Raw genomic sequence first — 22,777 nt, forward strand, 5'->3', positions numbered from 1 at the left:
TCAAGCCCCACATGGGGCTCCGTGCTGGGCATGGTGTCTGCTTAAGATTCTCTCTCTCACTCTCCCTCTGCCCCTCCTGCACACATGCTCTCAAAAAGAAAAAGAGAAAGAAAGAGAAAAAGAAAAAGAGAAAAGAAAAGGAATAAGAAAAAAGAAAAAGAAAATTCTTTCCAGGTCAACATAAACTTAAGTACAATAAAGAAACTTTACTACCCAAAATTCTGTACAAAACGTTAGTATTTTGGGTTTGTACCTCTTGTTAGTGAACACATATCAAACAAGTTGGTAAAATAGCCAATAAGTCAGTGAAGAAGACAATACGTGAATAAATTAAGCTCACCTTCTGAAATTAAAAAACAAATTTCCTTATCAAGAATTGGGAAATGAAGGTTAATAGAACAAGTAACATTCAAAACAAAATTAGCTGCAACCAATTTAAAATGGGTAATTATTTTGTCTACTAATCCTAAGACAACATTATCTCCAAATACTTTCCAGTAACACCAATAATGTTTCTAGTCATAAAACCACAGACTAACAAACTTCTTTGGTTTTTATACAGTTACAGACATCCAAATAAATAAGTCTATCTCTGCTAAGAAATAGCAAGCACCTTGTTTTCCCAAAAAACTGCCACCAGATCTTTAAATTTTATAATCTTAATTTGATTATAATAGAAGTATAACTTAATTATAACCTTAATTTCTAAAGAGCCATAAATTTTTATTTAAAAATCCTGGGTGTAATGGAGTAGGGGAATTATCACCGACACCCTCACCAACCTAACACTGCATTCCAACATTATAATTATGCAATTTTTCATTTGTTTTTTCCATGTTGTCACATGGATAATTACTTCTGTGTATTACATTTAAGCGACAAACCATAATTCACTTAACCAGTTTCCTATATGGAAGAATTTAGATTGCTTCCAATTTTTCCCTATAGAAAGTAATGATGGGATGAGAAGTAATGATGATATATTTTTATGCAGTTTTGCTACTCTATCAACAATCAACCTAATATACTATTTTCACTGTATTATTGCTTATGTATGTTCACAGTTCTTTACTTTCCCATACATAAAAGTTTAACTCCTTTGGCTGGCCCACATTACTGTTCATCTCTTTTATCATCTGTTTCATTAAAAAAAAAAAAAAAAAAGGACTCCCTACCCCACTCACATACCTTCCCCTCCCCCCCCACCGCTTTACCATCTCCTAAGCCCCATGGCTTCTGCTTGTGTTTCCATGCTCTTCCTAGTCTGCCTTCCAGACCAGGTATGAATAGCATTTTTCACTCTTATCCAATTCTTCCATCCTCATCAAAATCCGACACCTAAGCTAATTTCAACTTATAAAAAATACATATGGTCTGTTTCAAGTAATATTTTTTTACTGAAATTAATTTTATAGGCAATAGATGTGTACATGCCATATAAAGTTCACTCAAACACTTAGTTTTTTATGTTAAAATAACTTTCTAGGCCCAAGATGTAGCCGCTCCTGCTGGATGTGTCATGTCAGCAAACAGAAGCTTAGGTCTAACTTTTGTGTCCCTGTATGTGCTCAGCTTGACCAGAAATGCAGTATATCCAATCAGCCAATCCCCAAACACCAAGTCACCTTGAGTCTGGGCTTTCTCACCCCAAATGAGGTTGACAACGTAGCCCTAGCTAGTAAGACATTTTCTATTTGTCTCTCTCTTGTTCTTTATCCTATAAAAGCTTTCTGGGATGCCTGGGTGGCTCAGTTAAGTGTCCCACTTTGGCTCAAGTCATGCATGATCTCAAGATTCTTCAGTCTGAGCTCTGCATGGGGCTCTCTGCTGACAGCTCAGAGCCTGGAGCCTGCTTCAGATTCTATATTTCTCCCTCTCTCTGCCCCTCCTCTGCTTGCACTCTGCCTCTCTCTCAAAAATAAACATTAAAAAAAATTAAAAGCTTTCTGCCTTCTGCCCCATTTTGCAGCTCTCCACAGGAGAGTGTCCATTTCATGAAGTGTTAAAGTTTGTATCACCTAAATTTACTTCTTTTATCACTTTCTAACAATGCATATTCAGTAAGAACATAACAATAGTTGTAATAACTCAGTTATTTCTAATAAACATATTTAAATCTTACCATTTTCAAAATATAATACCAACTAAACATGTTTTGCTATTTCCTTAAGAAAAAGTACTTGTTCACAACTAAATTAGTTACCTCCAAAATATGAGCCAAGTTAAACAGTGGCTATTTTCCTATACCAGTTACTAAATGACACGTTAAATCACTAAAATCACATAGATCTATCCAGGTAACATTCCAAGCAATTGTCTAATTCATGACAAACTTACTGCTATATTACTAATACAGAGTACAAATAAACTACATAAAACTCCTGACTACATAAACCTTTGCCTTTACATCCTATAGAATATATAAAGACAGTGAACAAGATAAGCAAAATGTATTGATGTTTAACTTTACTTTAACACTGTTAATTTTTTTGGATCCAAATCAGCCTAGGAATGAGTCCGAAAAAAGAGTGTAATCATCAGAGAGAATAAATGAAAGCTAAAAAACTGTGGAGTTTTAACATTAGTCCCAATTGGCAGCCATTTAGTGCACATTTAACTATCTACACTAGAATGTATAATTTACCTGCAAATCCAGTCAATTTTAAAAACTCCTCCCAACATTTTAGCATTCATTCCTGCTGGAAGCACCCAATGTATAGGAGATCCTCCATGATGTGACTCTGAAGAAAGTCTTGCAAATCCTAAGGGGATCAAATCACAATAAATAGGTGCCTAATATAAATGATGTTTTTATATATCCAAATTATTTTTATCCTTACCTTGAAATTTTCCACTCTCTCTGACAGAAAATATTAAGATAACACTCCTTGCAGATCTGAATGCAGCATTTAATTTCTTCTCATTTACTGGCAGTGTGGACCAAACACCCTACACAAATAACATAAAGATCACAGACTGAAATTAATGCAAATCTTTCACCACTGCAATTGTATTTGCAAAAGACCAAGGCTACTGATACTGTTGTATTTTAAATTTAAGTAAGCTATAATTAAGAAAGGTCTTACTTATCAGCTGTCAAAATAATGTGCTAATTTATTATAAACTCAAGAAAAATATGGAGAAAATTCCCAACCTTAACAAAATCATTAAAGATTTTGGGGGAAGGATGTCAAATCTTATGAGATAGAATTCTACATAATAGAAACAATCACCCAGAATTATTTTTTTTTTTTAATTTTTTTTCAACGTTTTTATTTATTTTTGGGACAGACAGAGACAGAGCATGAACGGGGGAGGGGCAGAGAGAGAGGGAGACACAGAATTGGAAGCAGGCTCCAGGCTCCGAGCCATCAGCCCAGAGCCTGACGCGGGGCTCGAACTCACAGACCGTGAGATCGTGACCTGGCTGAAGTCGGACGCTTAACCGACTGCGCCACCCAGGCGCCCCATACCTAGAATTATTTTAATTATCACAACGATTTACTGTGGGTAAAAACATGTTTGAAGGTGAATCACAGCATGTACATTTTTCTCCTTAAACTGCTTAATCAAAATAATTAAAAATACTATATTGGTAAATTATAAGTGGAAAATTTCTGTCTGGTTTCTAGCATTTCTCATTTTTCCTATTTAAGTTCAAATTTTTAGACATTAATAGTTTGACTAAAAAAAGCCTCCGTTGTACACAGAGCAAGAACAAAGCTACTAATTTCTAAAGCATTGTAATCTATTACTTGTTCGTGAAAAGATCAAAAGAAATAGCATGGTAAGGTAAGGCAGAAGCTCTAATTCAGTCAGTCTAGTCTTACAACTAGATCTCATTCACACTAAGTGCTTAATTACTTCTGCCTAAATTCACTTTAGCAGAGAAACAGAATAAACTTCCACGGGATAGCTATTTGGTATATTATTCCATCTAGTTTGATGGATAATGACAAATATAAGACAGTAATACTGACAAAATATGGTTTGAAAAATTATTAATTTTCTAAAAATCAGTAGAGGCTATAATGATTCATTTTAAATCAAGAAAAGGAAAATTTTGTAACGGTGTAACAAATATAGGTATTTTAAAAGAAAATTCATATCTTACAACATCCTAACAGCAACTGGACATATCCTTTTTGTAAAGCCTTGCTTGGGTGGGCCTTTTAGCTAACTCTTTCTCTTTTCTTCTAAATCCAAGTGATATAAAATAAATAAATAAAATAAGTCCAAGTGATGTCACTTCTAAAAATAAAAGAAACTCCCCATAAAAGAATGATTTCTCTTCAACAACATCAAGGTGTAAAACCAGCATCAATATAAAACAAAAAATGGTTGTAGAAACTTTTAAAACGTTACTTCAGTAAGTTAGCATTTGAAAACAGAAACACAAAAATCCAAAAAAATACTCTTTTACAGTACGAAGTATAAAACATACATAATTCTTCAATATCAAATATTCTGACTTCTAAAATCACCTTCAAGACTGAAAAGAAAACTCAAATTACTATTAGGTCGCTTACATGGCCACAAAGCAGACCTTAAGTGGCAAGTGGGCTGTGGATCTTTAAAGCTCTAATGAAAATCACAGTATACCACTCAAGATACTCAAGTCTACCTTCACACTTAAAATTTTCAAGACTGGGATAGTTTCAACAGAACTGATGCTAATACCTTAGCTTTGGCAAGAGACACATTCTCATGGTTGTTACTCTTTATGAGAAAAAATCTTGCATCCTGTAGGACATATTTGAGTTTACTGGTTTGATCTGAAAAAAAGAAACCCAAACTGATTAACCAGAAGCCATTATCACAGACGTGTAAGCTGTACTAACTGAAATTAGCCCTCTACAACCCAGCTAAACTTTTAAAATTCATAATCACCCATTCAACCTGGAAAGCTAAGCCACAACACATAATAGAGCAAAGCTAAGAAAAGACACCAGCATTCTGCAAGAAGTTAAACCTAATCTAGTGATGTTCCGATATATCAGATTCATATTTAAGTATGAAAATGGCTACAAATTTTATAGATTTCTTTTCCAAAATCATTCATTTAAATAGACGATTATGCTATTAAAAACATATATACTATCCACGGTGTCCAAAACCATAAAATATCCTGAGATTTTTGTTACTGTTCTAAAAGGTATGCAGTAAGAAGTAAATGTGGAGCTGTTTCTATGTAAAACTACATCATTAATTTTTTCTTTAATGCAATATATCAGAACATTACTACATTAAAACCAACTATTAATGGAGAACTAATAAGGCAAAATAATGACTTTATGCAGCATGCAATGAAAACAATTTCAAATTTAAATGATACCTTTTCGGACAGCACGAACGGAAGATGATAATTTCTCATGCTTCTTTTCTGAACCTGTATTTAGCCAAAGTACATTTGTTCAGATTGAGCTTTAATAGAGATAAGACAAAATTTCTACAGTCTTGTCACATAAAGTTCTCATTCAAGACAAATTATTCTTCCTGGCGCACCCACACACACAAAAAAATACTTCTCAATGTGTACGAGTGTTTTGTTTTTTGGGTTGTTTGAATTTTTTAAAAATAATGTATATTTGAACAGTTTCCCACTCAGAAAACTAGTCACTGAATCATCATCTTCCAAGAAAAAAAAAAAAAGTGAAATTCCACTTAAGCAGTAACAGAACAGGATTAAAATAATAAGAAAAAGCTTAGTTTTCTCTAGAATTATTACACTGAACATGCCAAAAATCAATACTAATGAACATCAACAAGTTCACACTAAACTACAGCCTCCACACTTTCTACAGCAAATTACATCAGAATCATCAGTCAGATATGACCACAAATGAAAGTAAAATGAGGATACCTGCATAGGACTCTGATGCAGAGCTTCCACTTCTATCAAAAACAATTGGAGAGATGCCTCTAGCTCTCTTCCTTTCCTTCTTTTTCTCATCTAAAAAGAATTCAAATGAGATTTTTAAAAACATTACAAGACAGGTACTCAAACAAGAACGTATCACGTGCCTGGTTTCTGCACAATCTCTAATAGTCATTGCTAATCTCTCCCCTGATCCCTCAATTTCCTCAGAAGGTGTTCCATTTCAAAGGTATTGTTCAAACACAGAAACAGGTTTCTCCCACCAACTTAAATTAAAAACACATGGCCATAACTGAGAATGACTTATCCTATATATAAAGGTAGTCCTTTGAATAAAGTTTTCCAAGAGGGGGGGAAATCTGCAAATACAACTTTTGTTTCAGTAAAATATACTGTTTCTTTCTACATATCAGGTACCACTGTTCCAAGTCTCTCTCTAAAAAGTATACTATCATTCTTCATTACAATTCCAACTCTGATTCTTAGGTGTCTGATGAGCCCTAGAACCCAAAGCTTTTCAATGTAAAAAAAATTAATAATAATACACTAGAGTAAGTTGGTGATTGCTTTTCTGGTTGCCACTGCTTGCTCATGTGTCTTCGAGTTCATTCTTCTTGTCCACTTCCTTCTTGGATTACTGGTCTTTTCTTCAAATTCAATTTAAAGTTTATTCCTAAAATCTTACTGATAGCCTATGTATTTCTACTAAAAAGCTAGGAATCTTCAGTGGATCCAAAAAGTTTACATTACCGGTCAGTTAAGAACCATTTTAATTTGGAACTTCATTAAGCTTAAAAACAAAGACCTAAAATGGATTAGGCTCTCCTGTCTCTGTTTATTGGTATTTTAATTATACCATTATAAGCTCTTTTACTTTTCAGCTAGGAAATAAGAAGGAATAAATATGGAGAGAAAATGCACGAATTTATTTGTATAAAAACAGAAAAATGATCAATGATCCCGCATAAAATTTTATATTATAGAATGACTATAAAGAGTTACCTACTTAAAAAGATTTAGCTAAATTATCTCCTTAATCCTCATAACAAACTCACGCAACACTTAAAGCCATTATTCGCATTTATTGAAAAGGAAACAGAAAAGAGGAGTGGTTAAGCAACATGGCCAGGGTCCCAGTTTCTGGGTGCAGAACCTAGTTCAAATGCAAGTCCTCTTTAAGCCCTGAGCTCTCTTCTTAGGAGCAAACAGAAAAAGTATTTTACTACTGAATGGGGCTTCCAGATCTAACTAGTCTGGAGATGGAAAATCCCAAAGACATTCTAAATTCCTTTTCTTTTAGTTTAAGCATCTTTCCCTTTTTTTAAGTTCTGCGGCCTCTCCAAATAGACATAACAATAAGCTTGTGAGTGAGGCTGGTTTTCCTACTGGAGGGCTGAAAGAGAAGAGCAAAGCAGCACATATAAGCACAATTACAAAGCCAAGCCCATTTAAAGCTAGCATCCCTCGGGGGCATAATGGTATCTCAAATAACCAGCTATAGATAAAAGCATTTGTTTCCAGGCTTGCCTGCTTTAAATGATACCCAACTTTCAAAAGTTTTAAGAATCCTTTTCCCTCAGGGCAAACTAGAAGACTTCAACTGAACAGACTGAAGCTTTTTAGTATAAAATGGCTGAAAATCTCACCCAAATAGATGAGTCAGGAGGTTCAAATCCTAAATCTCTCTCATACATGTCTGTTTTGTTCACTGACTACACATTCCTACATAGTGCCTGGCACTCAGCAGAAACCCAATTCGGTGACTCAATGAATAGGAAATTCACAGAGATTAAAAGTAAAACCTTGTTAAATTTTTATTTAAAAAGTCTAGCATGTTTTATCATTTTTTTCTCTTTGAATATGTAGGAGTCTAATAAGCATTATGAACTGATCACTAATGATAATACACCTCTTGCTGCTGCTTAAAAACAATACTTTATGGTTCAATCTCACTAACATGATACAGGAAAAAAGAAAAGAGAAGCAGAGTTAAGACCCTGCCCAACTGTTACTTTTTTTTAAGAGAAAGCTTCTAAACTTTTAAAATAAATACCATTAGAAATAACTCCTACTGCTCTTAAGAGTTTATGATTGCCTCTTCCAACTACTATTTTCAGATCAAAAGAACAATGAAAGTCATCTAACAAATAAACCTTTAATGACCACCAAATGTCACTTTTATAAAGAAGTTACCAAAGATTCTGAGAAAAAAATAAGGTAAAATAAACTAGAATCTAGAAAATTCATGACACAGAAACTAAACTGTGATCCCCCATGTTTAAAAATAGACATCTCCTAATTAGGGAGTTCCAAATCCACCCCCATTTTTCTTTCACACATTATGATGAGAAACTACTCCATGATAAAGAATAACTTCCTGCCCACAATACAGTCTCTGAAACATGTCCCACATAAGGGATCTTCCAAAGACAATAGTTCCCTTTAATAAGGAAAGTAAGAATTCCAGGTATCTCTTTTATAATAATAAATCTCTTCTATAAATAGTTTTGGTATCAAGGTTCATGAAACTATTGGTTACCACTGAATTTGAAATGTCTTATCCACAAAAATATGAAGTATTATTAAGCACCTTGATACAGTATCAGCAGCATCTAAGAGCTTATTAAAACTGCAGATTGTTTCAAGTCCTACCCAATTTAAATAAGTCACCTTTGTTTGACTTAAATAAGACATACAAGAAATATTGTTCATAACATGGATACCAAAGATGGCTATAATAAAATATCCTCTACCCCACAGATGTTTCTTACAGTCGTCACAATAAATGAACAAACATTAATTCATATTGTCAATGCACTTTTTGTTTTCCATCATTATAAATTACAAAAAATACATCATCTCATCAGTTTGCAAAAAGTATAACGGGAGAACAGAATTAAAGATTCTACAAATTTTGGGGCCCCTGGGTGGCTCAGTGGGTTAAGTGTCTGACTTCAGCTCAGGTCATGACCTCACAGTTTGTGAGTTTGAGCCCAGAATTGGGCTCTGTGCTGACAGCTTAGAGCCTGGAGAGCCTGCTTCAGATTCTGTGCCTCCCTCTCTCTGTTCCTCCCCCACTCACACTCTAAGTCTCCAAAAAATAAATAAACCTTAAAAAAAAAAAAAAAAAAAAAAAAAAAAAAAAGATTCTGCAAATTTTTATATCAAACTTAACTTCCCATCAATTCAGTTTAACTCTTTAAATCTCTTAAAATCCTGTCTAAACTCTGAAACCTAGAACTCCAGTAAGCAAAAGGTTGAAAGCACTTCAGTTGCCAATCACTAGAAAATAGCTGGCCATTTGCTCTATCACCTATACAATTTTAAGAATGTGACTTACTAACAATGTACTATCAAAATGATAAAACTCTATTAATAATGAAATTGTAACTATTCTGTAATAACAAAAGAATAGAATTGTTCTTATATTCCAAAGTTTAGTTCATTTAGTATATATAGCAGATCTGGCTGCATTTTGACATAAGACAGTCATGACAGTGTGTGTAACCATCATATAATGGCAAGGGTTCTTTTAATTACCCTGACCTCTCCTTGTTGTACTCTGAATTTTCCCCCAAAAGATGGTCCCCTCTTAGCCTCATGACTGCAACTACCTACCATTCCTATATTTACATCTCATTGATCAGACAGGGATAAAGTGGTAGGACATGTAGTATTGAAGGAATAACCCAAGACAACTCTTAACCAATCTCCCCACAAGAATCTTACACTCTTATTTTCCACCTCTTGTACTTTTACACCAGCCTTTGGGAGACCCTGCAAGTCTGTCAATCCACAGGTACAGAATTGGAAAAACAGTGTGTGTTCCCAAGAGAAAAAGAAAGTTGTTTTGATTTCTATTGCCAAATGACAGAAATCTACAGGTATCAGATATAGAAATACTGTAATGCCAACCAGACAGGTTCCATGTCAGTATCAAGTAGATCAGGTATCAGGGTTTAAACAAACTGCTGACAGGTATGAAAACCTAAGAATTTATAACCTTAAAACCTGAAATACATTTCCATAGAGAAACAATCAGACTTGCATTCATTTAGAATACAATATGAAGTTGGGAAACACATTTACTAAGATATGTAAACCTTACTCAAATGTATTTCTAATACTCAAAGGCATATAATTGTAAAAAAAATCATGAGACAGTCTTATTAACATCCCACATCTCTAAATACTTTATAATTCAATTTAAGTATGTTCAAAAATAAAATCAGGTCAATTTTTTTTCTTAAGAGAAACTTATACATACAAAGAGTAGTACCTGATCCATCTGTGCCTGAACCAGATCTGACAGATCCATCTGTGAAGGAAACGGATTCAGAATCAGAGTCGCTAGCTTCACTTCGAGTGTCATAATCATTTCCCTCTTCCTTCTGGTCTCTCTCATCCTGTTCATATTCTTCTTCTTCCTCCTCCTCCTCCTCTTCTTCCTCCTCCTCTTCCTCCTCCTCCTCCTCCTCCTCTTCTCCATCTTCGTCCACTTCTTCATCTTCCTCCGCATCTTCTTCTACCTCTTCATCTTCTTCCACATCTTCCACCCCTTCCTCCTCATTCTCAGTGTTGTTGCCTTGCTCATCAGAAGAACCACTGCTGCCAGTCTCATGGTCAGAGCCATATTCTTCAGAGTTAACTTCTTCCTTAGAAGATTGGCTGGATCTGCTTGCACGTCTATCCACTTCAAGCCCAATTCTCTGATGTTTAAAGAAAAAGGGAATCAGCAGTCATATAACAGATAAAGTCAGACTGAATAAATAGTTCTAATGCCTCAAAAAGAATTGCTTTCTGTTTTATATCTGCAATAACATTTACTACCTCAGAACCATCTGGTGTAGGGGATTTGGTCCTCCTTTCGGGATCCCTTTTCCGGAGACAAGTTTTTTCAGGCTGACTCTTATAAGGTTCTCTAGAAGCACTGCTTGACAAACGAATCTTCCGATCAGCTTCTAGACGCTTGCTTCTTTCAGATCTTTGATATTCCTCATTTTTATACTCTGCAACTGACTTTCCCTTGGTACTAACTATTCTTTTGTTATTGCTGACAGATGAGCTCAGTGGCTTAGAAATCAACTGTCTTGAATGAAGAGAAGGCTTTTGCCGCTTGATGTCAGTAGATTCCATTCGGTCACTTTTTCTTTTTGATCCTTAAAAATACAATTTAAAGAACACATGTAAGTGTTTTATGTCTTCTATTTATTTCACCAAAGATTAACAGAGAGTATGTATCAGAAAGAAAAAAGAGCTCTTATCTTTAAAATGTCTTCTGAAATATTTTTACTGCAAAGTTAATCATAAAGAAACCATAGTTTGCAAATCTGGAATAAATTCATGTATTTGAGAAATTTCACACGTTTGAAAAGAAATAGATTACTTTTATTCATATTGAACTGGGTACCACAGTTTGTAATGATTGCACACTTTTGGTGTTAACTGACCCCAGGAACAAGAGCAAAAGCAAAGTCACTTTCTTAATAAATTAAATCTCTTAATAAATTAAATAATTTAAACTTTTTAGGGACACCGGGGCAGCTCAGTTGGGTAAGCATCTGACTCTTGATTTTGGCTCAGGGCACGATCTCACAGTTCATGAGTCTGAGACCATGTCAGGCTCTGAGCAGACAACACTGAACCTGCTTGGATCCTTCTCTCTTCCTCTCTCTCTCTCTCTCTGCCCCTCCCTGGCTCACTCCCTCCCTCTCTCTCAAAATAAATAAAACATTTTTTAAAAATTTTAATAAAAAAACCTTATTTTAACAAAAAAACTTAAAATATTACATACCCTTTTTCTCGTTTTTATCTTGTTCACTCTCTGGATTATACAGTTCATCATCCTGTTCTGGTACTTCAGTCAAAATGTCATCTAGAACATTAAGTTCTCCATCTGAAAGCAGGAAATTAAAAATAGGGAAAAATCATTACCATTAAGCATTTATCTTTGACTATGTTGGGTCTACATAAATATGGAAACATAACCGTCAAAGATCTTTTATTTCAGGATCAAGACACGACAGTAATTCTATAAAACCATACAAGATAAAAGACATGATACAGAACTCTGGACTACAAAGCCAGGAGTAGTGTACACCCACTCCATAGGGTATGAAAGGACATAGTGGAGTACAAGAGAAAACGTTAAAAACTTCTATATCTGTACTTCAACCTCTAATTTCTCATTTTTGTAACTGCTTTAAAATGTGCATAAAAAATTAGAACAGAAATACTTGTGTGTAACATAAACACACACCTACCAAGGATGGTGAGTACTCCTCACAACCTACTTATTGATTACCAAGAAAAAAATAATTTTACAGTGGAGAAACCTGGCAGATTCTAACTTAACCAAGTAATCAAAATTAACATCACCAGCAGTATGTCAAATCAGTATTACAGACTTGGCATGATGCACTAAGTATAAAACAATTCTGTGATATTCCCAGCCAAAATGCAAACTCTGGGGGTGCCTGGGTGGCTCAGTCGGTTAAGCATCCGACTTCGACTCAGGTCACAATCTTGAGGTCCATGGGTTTTGAGCCGTGCATCGGGCTCTGTGCAGACAGCTCAGAGCCTAGATCCTGCATCTCCCTCTCTTTCTGCCCCTCCCCCTCTCACGCTCTTTCTCTCTCAAAAAAAAAAAAAAAATTAAATTAAAAAAATGCAAAAAAAATGCAAACTCTGAACCTATACTTAAGGAAACATCAAACTGAAACAAAGGGTCATGAAATAATACCAATCCGCTAATACCAATCCACTAAGAAACTACTCCAGATTAAAAGACTTAAGAGATACAATAACTGCACAAGGCACACGACTGGGAAACTAGTGAAATTTAAATAAGGTCTGTAGAGTATGGTACCACTCTGTTAATTTCCTGATTTTGATACTACTATAGTTAAATTAAAGAAAATCCTATTTCTTAGGAAATACACACTCAAGTATTAGGGACGAAGAAGCACCGTGTCTAAAACTGGCAAACAGTTCAGGAAAAAAGTGTGTCTGCATATGCATATATCCACATATATACACAGAAAGAGAGAAGAGAGAATGAATTCAAGAAAAACGATGTGGTAAAAAGTTAACATTTGTGGAATATAATTCAAAGAGAAAAAAATTTTTGTACTATTCATTTATCTATTCTGTCCAAAATATGTCAAAATAACATTAAAAGTAAAAAAAAAAGTATTGATGTGCTACACAATCAAAAACGTTTGAAACTGCTGGTATCAACTCTGAAAAGTGTAACTTGTTCAGTCAAGAGAACTACTGACTACAATTAACATGCTGAATGATCATGAAAACCTACAACTCGGTTTTGTCACTGCATTCCCACGTATACAACAGAACAAAGTAAGTTCTAAGAAATACATGCAAATATTTACCACCTTAAATTGATTTTTTTTAAATAATACACTAAAATTAATGGTAAATGCTTTGAACACTTAAGTATTCTGGTGCCAAAAATATCTTTCCAAATTCAAGGTGTGGTAAAGAGAAATGTGAACTCATAAACGTTGATGGGTTAGGACAATTACATTTATGGTTCAAGCCAAAAAGCAAAGCCCGTTCAAAAGTATAGCAAGCATGGAGCCACCTGGATGGCTCAATTGGTTAAGCGTCCAACCTCCTCTCAGGTCATAATCTCACAGCTCGAGCCCCACATCGGGCTCTCTGTCAGCACAGATCCCCCCCTTTGGATCCTCTGTCCCCTTCTCTCTCTGCCCCTCCCCCGCACACATGTGTGTGCACACACACTCTCTCTAAAATAAACATTTTTTTTTAATTAAAAAAAAAAGTATAGCTAGGGTTACTTTTTTATATATGTAGCAAGGGTTATTAACCTGACCTGAGGTCTATAAACAATTAAATCAGACTAAAATATCTCCAAAGGGAGACAGAAATCAGTGACTGAAGAGAACTAAAACACAATGTAGGCATGATAGGAAAGTAAGCAAGGTTACTTACATAGGATACAGGAAAAAGTAACATCTCAGTATTTGGAGTCAAACAGTTTCTGTGTAAGAACATCAAAAGTGACACTGCCTGGAATGGCATAGCAATTCCTTTCTTTGGGTGGTTAAGAGCATACTTTACTGTTTTTCTAAAATATATACATCATATGAATTTTTATTTACTTCTAGCTCTCTGATCAGTAAAACACTGGATCCAACAGATGTTCACAGAATTAACTACATTTCTGAACAACAATTATCACAACGAAATAAGCAATTAAGTAAACACAGTGCTACACACATCTTTTCATGAAATCACTAATTCCATTAGGAGAAAGAACAACCCAAAAGCCTGAACATTCACCTTAAATTATATACTTTACACATGCTAAACCTAACACAGAATGAACTGTACAGGTTAATTTAAATCAATATACATTTCAGGCATGAAATTAGATCATGGTTTCCCTATTAAAAAAAAGGTCATTATTGTTTTAAAAAGCCTTAACAAATAAGTGTATTAATCAAATGTAGAGATTGGTTGCAGTTTTAAAAAGCAGCTACAGGGGCGCCTGGGTGGCTCAGTTGGTTAAGCGTCCGACTTCAGCTCAGGTCACGATCTCGCGGTCCGCGAGTTCGAGCCCCGCATCCGGCGTTGGGCTGATGGCTCAGAGCCTGGAGCCTGCTTCCGATTCTGTGTCTCCCTCTCTCTCTGCCCCTCCCCCGTTCATGCTCTGTCTCTCTCTGTCTCAAAAATAAATAAAACGTTAAAAAAAAAAAAAAAAACAGCTACAGGGGCACCTGTGTGGCTCAGTCAGTTGAGCATCCGCCTCGGCTCAGATCACGAATTCACAGACTGTGACTTCGAGCCCTGCATTGGGCTCTGTGCTGACAGCTCAGAGCCTGGAGCCTGCTTCGGATTCTGTGTCTCCCTCTCTCTCTGCCCCTCCCCTGCTCATGCTGTCTCTGTCTCAAAAAATAAATAACATTAAAAAAAATTTTTTTTAAAGTAGCTACAAATTTTTAACACAACAAATATTAACCAATGCTTCCTTTTTTTCCCTTTTAACATTTTACCACTTTTACATATATCCTATATACATAAATGAATCACCTAAGGTATGTTTTATCATCCATTACTTCAGATAAAGAAAAGGAAGCTCAAAAGTGCCAGGTGACCAAATTCACTTGTCTAGAAACAGTTGGGGGTACAAGCCTCCAGTTCAGGTTTTCTAAAATCTATAGTTAAATTAAAAGGGAAGTAGTAGTCGGGGCGCCTGGGTAGCGCAGTCGGTTAAGCGTCCGACTTCAGGCAGGTCACGATCTCGCGGTCTGTGAGTTCGAGCCCCGCGTCAGGCTCTGGGCTGATGGCTCAGAGCCTGGAGCCTGTTTCCGATTCTGTGTCTCCTTCTCTCTCTGCCCCTCCCCCGTTCATGCTCTGTCTCTCTCTGTCCCAAAAATAAATAAACGTTGGAAAAAAAATTTAAAAAAAGGGAAGTAGTAGTAAAATCTTTAAACAAAGTATAAGGGCACAAAAAAAATGCAAAATATTATTAAAAAGTAACGTGCACTAGATTAATTTCAATTAATGCACCAGAAAGCCCTGTATGAGTGACACTGTAACATCTTGAAATTTACTTTAGGATCAAACACTACATTCTCACTTGATGGTCTACAAATTTTTATGTATTATACTCCGTGACATCAATAATCTGTGGTTTTATCACAGTATTGGCAAACTAAGGCCTGCAGAACAAATTCAGCCTATGGCTTGCTTTTTTTAACCAGTAAGGTAAAAATAAGAATGGTTTCTGCATCTTAAAGGTTGTGTTTTAAAGGGGGGAGGGGACAGACACACACAAAAAAATATGACAAACCCTTCTGTGGCCCACAAAGCCTAAAATGTCATTTTTTTTTTAATTTTTTTTTTCAACGTTTATTTATTTTTGGGACAGAGAGAGACAGAGCATGAACGGGGAAGGGGCAGACAGAGAGGGAGACACAGAGTCGGAAACAGGCTCCAGGCTCTGAGCCATCAGCCCAGAGCCTGACGCGGGGCTCGAACTCACGGACCGCGAGATCGTGACCTGGCTGAAGTCGGACGCTCAACCGACTGTGCCACCCAGGCGCCCCATAAAATGTCATTTATTATATAACCCTTTACAAAATGTTTGCCAACCCCTAATATAAATGACATTTTTTTAATGTTTTTTTGAGAGAGAGAGAGAGAAAGAGAGAGAGCACGCGTGAGCGCACACACACGTGAGGAAGGGCAGAGGAAAAGGGAGAGAGAGAATCCCAAGCAGGTCCCATGCTGTCAGCACAGAGCCCAACACAGGGCTTGAGCTCTCAAACCATGAGTTCATGACCTAAGCCAAAACCAAGAGTCGGACACTTAACTGACTGAGCCACACAGGCGTCCCTAAAATGAACTAATTATGAAGAAAATGAAGATTATTTAAATATTCTCAGAAACTACCACTGCTGAATACTAATCATCACTGGCATATCCTTTTGGGAAAAAAAAATAGTTCTAACATAAAATAACACCCACTAGTTCTCTAGCATGACCTTTAAACTACCTTAACAAATTTAATTTTTATTTTAATTTTTTAAATAAACCTTTAATAAAGAGTTTTAAATCACTCTTTGCCCTAAAATTATACACTAATATACTGTATAAATATTCATATACATTCAATTCCTTCATAGTAGCTTGACAGCACCCAACCTAAGAATATTAATACTAAAATGAACAAAGATCAGTAAATGTCATTAAGAGTTCCATGAACATACAATTCATATACTACAAAAATAACTCATAGAAGTATATACTTCTATGAGATAAAGCATTTCACAATGTTTTTTGAAAAATCTACATAAAGAATACGGTATTTTTTTAAAGCTATTTTAAAAACTCAAAAACTGTTCAAGGTTTCACAACAGAATGAATTTTGTCACAATGAATTAGCTCAAACGAAACAAAATTACTCATTAAACAGTATTTCTATTTACAGCTAAAACTCAAATCCATCCAAAGTTATACCCTAACAACTTGCATGAATCTAGCTCTTGGACACTGCTTTGAAAACTTTAAGGATTTAATATAAAAATCCAGACCTTGCATTTTTTGAACGGACTATTTGGTCATTAGGGATCCAGATTCTCACCTGAAAGCAACCAGCTGGAGCAGTCCTGATAGTCTTCTGTTAAGACACAGAGAGGTAGTAACAGGTCAAGGCTTTGCAAGAGACAATCTGGGTTTATGCCGGATGAATACGTGCACTTACAAATACTGCTTGCACACAGACCGTGCTTGCTCTTTTCCTTTTGTTTAACCTATCACCTACCATTAACTATTAAAGAAGTACTTGATCTGCTGGACCCTAGTATGCATAAAAGCCTGCAACTCATGAATAACAATGTTAAATAACTGCAAATAAACTTAATATGCATGACACTTTGTGCAAGAGTAGAAACGGTAAGGAGGACAATCATACTCAACTCTAGTTGATTAACTGCCTTGACAAAATTCAAGAACCATGTTGTCAGAGATCTTCCAAATTTTCAAGGATTCCCAAACTCAGATTTTCATGGGGATTTAAATGATGGACTTAAACATTGTCTCAAAGATAACACAAAGCGGCTTGCTGCTAGCTTGACTCCTCTGTAGAAGTGCAATCATCTGTGAATGTTTTGCATTCACAATATATGATGTATATGAACCTCATTATCATCACTGGTGCAAACTAGCACAATCTCAGTTACCGTCACAATTACCAAACTGAGTTTTCCAGGGATATAGGAGGCAAAAGAAAATAAAAACAATCATTGTTTTAAAGCTTGTTCAAAAATTTTCAAGATGTTAGGACTAACAAAACTTCTTTTTTATTGTTTTATCGGGGGATTTTTTTTAAGTTTATTTATTTTGAGAGTGCGTGAGTGAGGATGCGCATGAGTGAGTACACGCAGGCGTGCATGGGTTAGGGATAGAGAGAGGGAGACCGAGAATCCCAAGCAAGCTCCACACTGTCACACAGAGCCCACTGAAAGAGATCGTGACCCAAGCCGAAATCAAGAACCAGAAACCCAACCGACACGGCCACCCAGGTACCCCAGTTTGTTTTACATAATCATGGGAAAATGGAAATCTAACTGGCTTTCAAAGTACTTTAACCAACAGAAGGTTAGGTATATAACAAGAATTCCAGAATGCAGCCCACAGAACTGAAGTGACATAACAAAAATCTCACAACTATGCATACAAATGTAGTGCTCTTTCCATTATACCAGAATTACACTTTAATCTTGCAATTCCTGGCCCAGGAAGGCCACAAGCCTTAACTCCAGGGATATCAGTGTAGAAAATTAACCTTTATCTGAGAAAGCAACCCATTGTTTTGGACCTGGAAACTTCTGGGTCAGGAGATACAAAGTGCTATTTATTTGAGGGTCGGGAACAAAGACCTAGAGTATTTAAAGAAAACTGGCCAGTTAAGTATACTACACATTTTGTTTTACGTCACAGAACCCCAAGTAGATTATATCTTTTAATTCATTTAATATAGTTTTAGCCGGCTTTGACAATGAAGCAAAATTTCCTGGAACCTACCCTTCTGTTACATTTTACATTAGACCAGTCTCAGTTACTTTGTCATTCAAAACTGTCATTCCTCTAAATGAAGTGTAGAGACTTGCATTTCCCATCACATCCAAATTTTCTGCTCTAAGCATAGTAAGCGTACAATCTGAAGTTTAAGGAGAGTATTTTAAATTTTTTTATCCTATTTCTATTTGGGTAAAACAAATACATTGGGTTATCAAATACATACTCTATGCTTTCTAAAGCCCTAACTAAAGTGAACCAAGAAAGTCAATCTTTTTCTAAGGACTCACTATAAACAGGGCTGAAGTATGTTCATAAAATATGTGTATGTATATATAACTGTGTGTACATATTTATATGCTCTTGCCTGTGTGACTGTGTGTATACATACACAATTTAAACTGACAAAATCCTTGGCTTTGGATAGCAGAGGCAAATGTCTCATGGTCAGTTATGAACCAAGTCCAACCTTGCAAGTCATTTCTTCAAGGCACTGAGTCATGATTACTGTACGTCAGGAACGTGGTGAGTAAGATAGACCTACTCTTAGCCCTCATGGAGCTTTCCGTTCAGTAATGTAGAAAAACATGTTACTTATGAAAGTGGTAAATCACTTTCCACACTTTGGATAAACTTTTACACTGTTTTTCGGAGAGAACTTCGTAAGACCTTAAGAAATAAAACGCATACAAAGTATTTAAAATAGAAAAGATTTGTATTCCTCATAAAGTATTAGTATCATTCAAATCTATTTTTTGGACAAATAATCACCACAGGAATCAGAGGGAGTTGGCAATCTGTCCAGTTATATAGGCTTCAGGTTCTAAATATGGGTATTATAGAAGTATAATAGAAGTTAATGTCTATTTATTACATAGCCAATGTAGAAAGCCCAATAACCCAATGACTCTATAACCAAGTCTTTTAACTGTTCTGTGACCAACAGCAAACGTCTGCAATTTAAATTCATTTCTCATCAAGATTTTACATCATTCATGAAATCATTTAAGGCCTGTGAGAAGTCTAAGATTCTTAGAGGGCTTAAGTTTATAATTTCATAATGTTTTGCATAAGGTAACTACTGACAAATACTTCATTTCCCACTTTTTCTTGCAGAAGTATAAGGAAGAGTGAATTAGGTATTCTAAGTCTGGCTCTTTTTCTGGCTGTGTAACAATGATAAATAAAGTTAGGTGAGACACCCTGGAACTCAGTTTCTTTATTTGCAAAATGAATTATTCTGGAAATCTTCCCATTACAAAATTAAATAAGCAATTCCAATAGGTTTTATATTTGCTAGCTTTCCCACTAGAGACCATCTTTGAGCTAATCTATAAAGACAAGCACTAATATCAAAGATTTAAGAGATACAAACTCCACTATGGGAATTAATTTTTTTAAAAAACTACAAAAATGTGAGTTCTTTCAAAAGTTGGATGACTACCCTAAGTATTGCTAATAGGTGGCATTACATGTTCTTAAGAACTTTCATCATTAAATCCATCTCTAAAACAATTTTTAAAACATCACCTACTTTCAGGGCGCCTGGGTGGCTCAGTTGGTTAAGTGTCCAACTCTTGATTTTGGATCGGGTCATGATCTCACGGTTCGTGAGATACATGGGCACTTTGGGCTCTGCGTTGAATGACAGCACAAAGCCTGTTTGGGATTCTCTCTCTCTCTCTCTCTCTCTCTCTCTCTCTCTGTCTCTCAAAATAAATAAACTTAAAAATGACTCTTCTTCCAAAATGCACTTTACTGTATCTACTCTATTACTAATTTAACAACTGTGTTCATTTTAACAATGAATCCTTGAGAAGTACGGACTTTTACTCATTTTGTATTTGGTTTACCTTACCGATCACAACCAGCACTCACTCCAACACAGAGCTCATAGATTACATTCTGATGCAATCAAATGTCGACTGAATGAATTCTTATTGATTGAAATGATCTATTGTAATAACTAAATTTACTACTAATTAAAAGCAGTCCCTTTTTTGTCACTAACACCTTGCAACCCGACCTTCACATTCTTTTCGTGCTTCTCAAAGGGGTGCATTTTTTAAGACTTAGGTCAAACTACGACAACCTAATCACTGAATTGGTTTAAGATAGCCCCAATTTCTTAAAGATACTTCCACACACTCCAGGCTCCAAGCTTGTCCCTATCCTAGAGCAGTTTAATGAAGCATGAAGACTCATCTTTCTCTTAAGGAGAAAAACTAAAGAGATCGTGGGCCTAGTGCAACTTGACTCTAGAATCCATTCAACAAATCCCCACCCCAAGTTGGTTAGCCACACTGAAGAGGAGATCTGTGAGGTATATACAGGGCAGCAGCAGCACCATATTTTTGTTAACTATAACCTTCCCAAAACAATCATGATAATCTTAAGGTTAGAAAAGACCCTAAAAGCAGCATCTAAACTAGACCACTCTCCAGACAGGTATTGATCCAGGATATACATAAACATCTGTAGCACTTGGGAGGTCGGTTTTTCAAAAGACAGGACATCCCTTTCTACCAACATCAGTTTTTCCTGTATTTACTGTAACTGTATTACTCCTTCAGCTCTCTATAAATTACACCCATTTGTTCCTGGTTGTACCTTCTGGGAGCTAACACAACGTGTTTCTATCAAAATAGTGGCTAGGATTTTTTTTTGCCATGTCTAAGTCATATAATTATTGCTTCAAACATCATGTTTTCCAAAACAAGTGTTCGAGGAACCAGAGGGGCAATTCTTGCCACTTTGCCTATTTAACAGGAAGAGCCACAAATTACTTGTAGATATTTCTCGAGATTACTAATCCACCTGTACCACTTCTTAAAAATGCTCACTTACTAGACTACCAGCTTTGGCCGTGGCATTAAGGATTTTCGAAATTTTGCCTAAAAGAAAGGGTCGTTCTGAAAATACGCATTACACCCGCATAATCCTACCAGGAAATAAACCCAAGGGCCTGCCACTAAGAACAGGCCCTCTCAGCCGCGCCCAGGACTGCAGAACGGAAAAAGAAGAGAATTAGATCAAAACACAAAACAAAACAAAACAAAACAAAAAAACCCAGGAGAGATGAAGTGCTAGGTGGTTCGGAGATCGAGGACGCAAGAGCAGGCCTAGTCTCTTCCAGCGGGTGCAAGTGTCTCGGTTGGGACGGATCGGCTCCGCGCGGGGCAGGCTAACCTCCCCAACCCCCACCCCGCAACGACAACCACGGCTCCATCGACCGATTCCCGAGTGTCGCCTCCGCCCGTCACCTTTCTCCGCACTAACCTTTCTCCTCCCGGCTGTCGGCCGCCATTGCTCCCCTCCTGTTTCCGCTGCTGCTGCTGCTGCTGCTGCTGCCGCCGCCGCCGCTTCGACGCGACCCGCGCGGGCGCCGCAGCCGCGGCAGCCGTAGCACGGGCACGTCCGTCAGTCCGTCCGCTGGGCTGCGCGCTTCCCACCTTGGCCTCTACCGCTCACCTTTCTCAACTCACCCTTTTTCTCCTCGCTTCTTCCCTTTCTCCCTTTTCTCCTTTCACTCCAGCCTCTGGCGCCCTAGGCCCGGCCTTCCCGTTGGGGCTTGGGTACGGGAGGGGGTAGGGGGAGGGAAGGGAAACAGATGGCGACGGCGGGCGGCGCTAAAATGGAGCCTGCTTCCTGCTTGAAACAATCCCGCTCCCGAAATGCCCTGCGCTGTTTACGCTTCGTTCCTCCCTGGGACCGTCACAGTGCGGAGAGGGGCGGGAGAAACGCGGGGTGGGCAAGGGAAACGTGATAACGTCAGCACGTCGCTTCGTATCCCACAGCCCGGATGTCCACGGATTGAGTCTTCTTTTCAGCGATTAGATCGCCGAAATTACGGTTTATTGAGCACCCCGTAGCGATGCGTACACCCTGGTGGCGCTGTTTTCTCACCTGAAAAGCCTACTGACGGACCTTCCCGAGGACAAAAGATGCTTCTGGTTGTTACGCGGATCTCCTAATTCTGGAAATCGGAGACTTAGGATAAATCTGGGCGGGTCCCTTTGCCGCCGCCACTTTGTACTCTTAGTGCCAAATAGACTTTCATAGTTGGTGCCCTAGGGTTAGCCAAAGGCAGCGCAGGATGCAACCCGCTCACTTGTCACAAAAGCCTACTAGTTTTGCTGTTAATTGGGGAAATTAATTCTATTGTACTTTAGTACAGCTTTGTAATTCATGTAATAACATTTGATTTAGGTATTTATTGAGGCGCTGGGGTACACAGTTGATTTAAACAGAGTATTGAGAAATTGAAACTACTGAAGTGACCAAAAATTACCCAACTACATAATGTGGTAAAATCTGCAAGGAAACTTGCAT

At 36.9% G+C, this 22,777-nt stretch overlaps 1 protein-coding gene across 4 annotated transcripts in view; it reads right to left on the reverse strand.

Annotated features, from left to right (window-relative positions):
* YTHDC1 (YTH domain containing 1) overlaps window positions 1–22,117 on the reverse strand; it is a 36,641-nt gene extending 14,524 nt beyond the window's left edge. For 2 of the 4 annotated variants that reach the window (XM_030313760.1, XM_030313759.1), the window contains exons 1-9: window positions 21,725–22,116; window positions 11,673–11,774; window positions 10,709–11,037; window positions 10,158–10,587; window positions 5,864–5,953; window positions 5,336–5,389; window positions 4,681–4,775; window positions 2,841–2,949; window positions 2,645–2,762 (exon numbers count right to left, since the gene is read on the reverse strand). In XM_030313760.1, the coding sequence (XP_030169620.1) occupies window positions 2,645–2,762; window positions 2,841–2,949; window positions 4,681–4,775; window positions 5,336–5,389; window positions 5,864–5,953; window positions 10,158–10,587; window positions 10,709–11,037; window positions 11,673–11,774; window positions 21,725–21,752 (1,355 nt within the window). In that variant the 5' untranslated portion in view covers window positions 21,753–22,116. Of the gene's footprint in view, window positions 1–2,644; window positions 2,763–2,840; window positions 2,950–4,680; window positions 4,776–5,335; window positions 5,390–5,863; window positions 5,954–10,157; window positions 10,588–10,708; window positions 11,038–11,672; window positions 11,775–17,009; window positions 17,046–21,724 lie in introns of all 4 variants that reach the window. The other 2 variants (XM_030313757.1, XM_030313758.1) reach the window with 2 other exon arrangements.
* Window positions 22,118–22,777: the final 660 nt, after the last annotated feature.

Source organism: Lynx canadensis, chromosome B1 (assembly GCF_007474595.2).
Source record: "Lynx canadensis isolate LIC74 chromosome B1, mLynCan4.pri.v2, whole genome shotgun sequence".
Lineage (NCBI taxonomy): Eukaryota > Metazoa > Chordata > Mammalia > Carnivora > Felidae > Lynx > Lynx canadensis.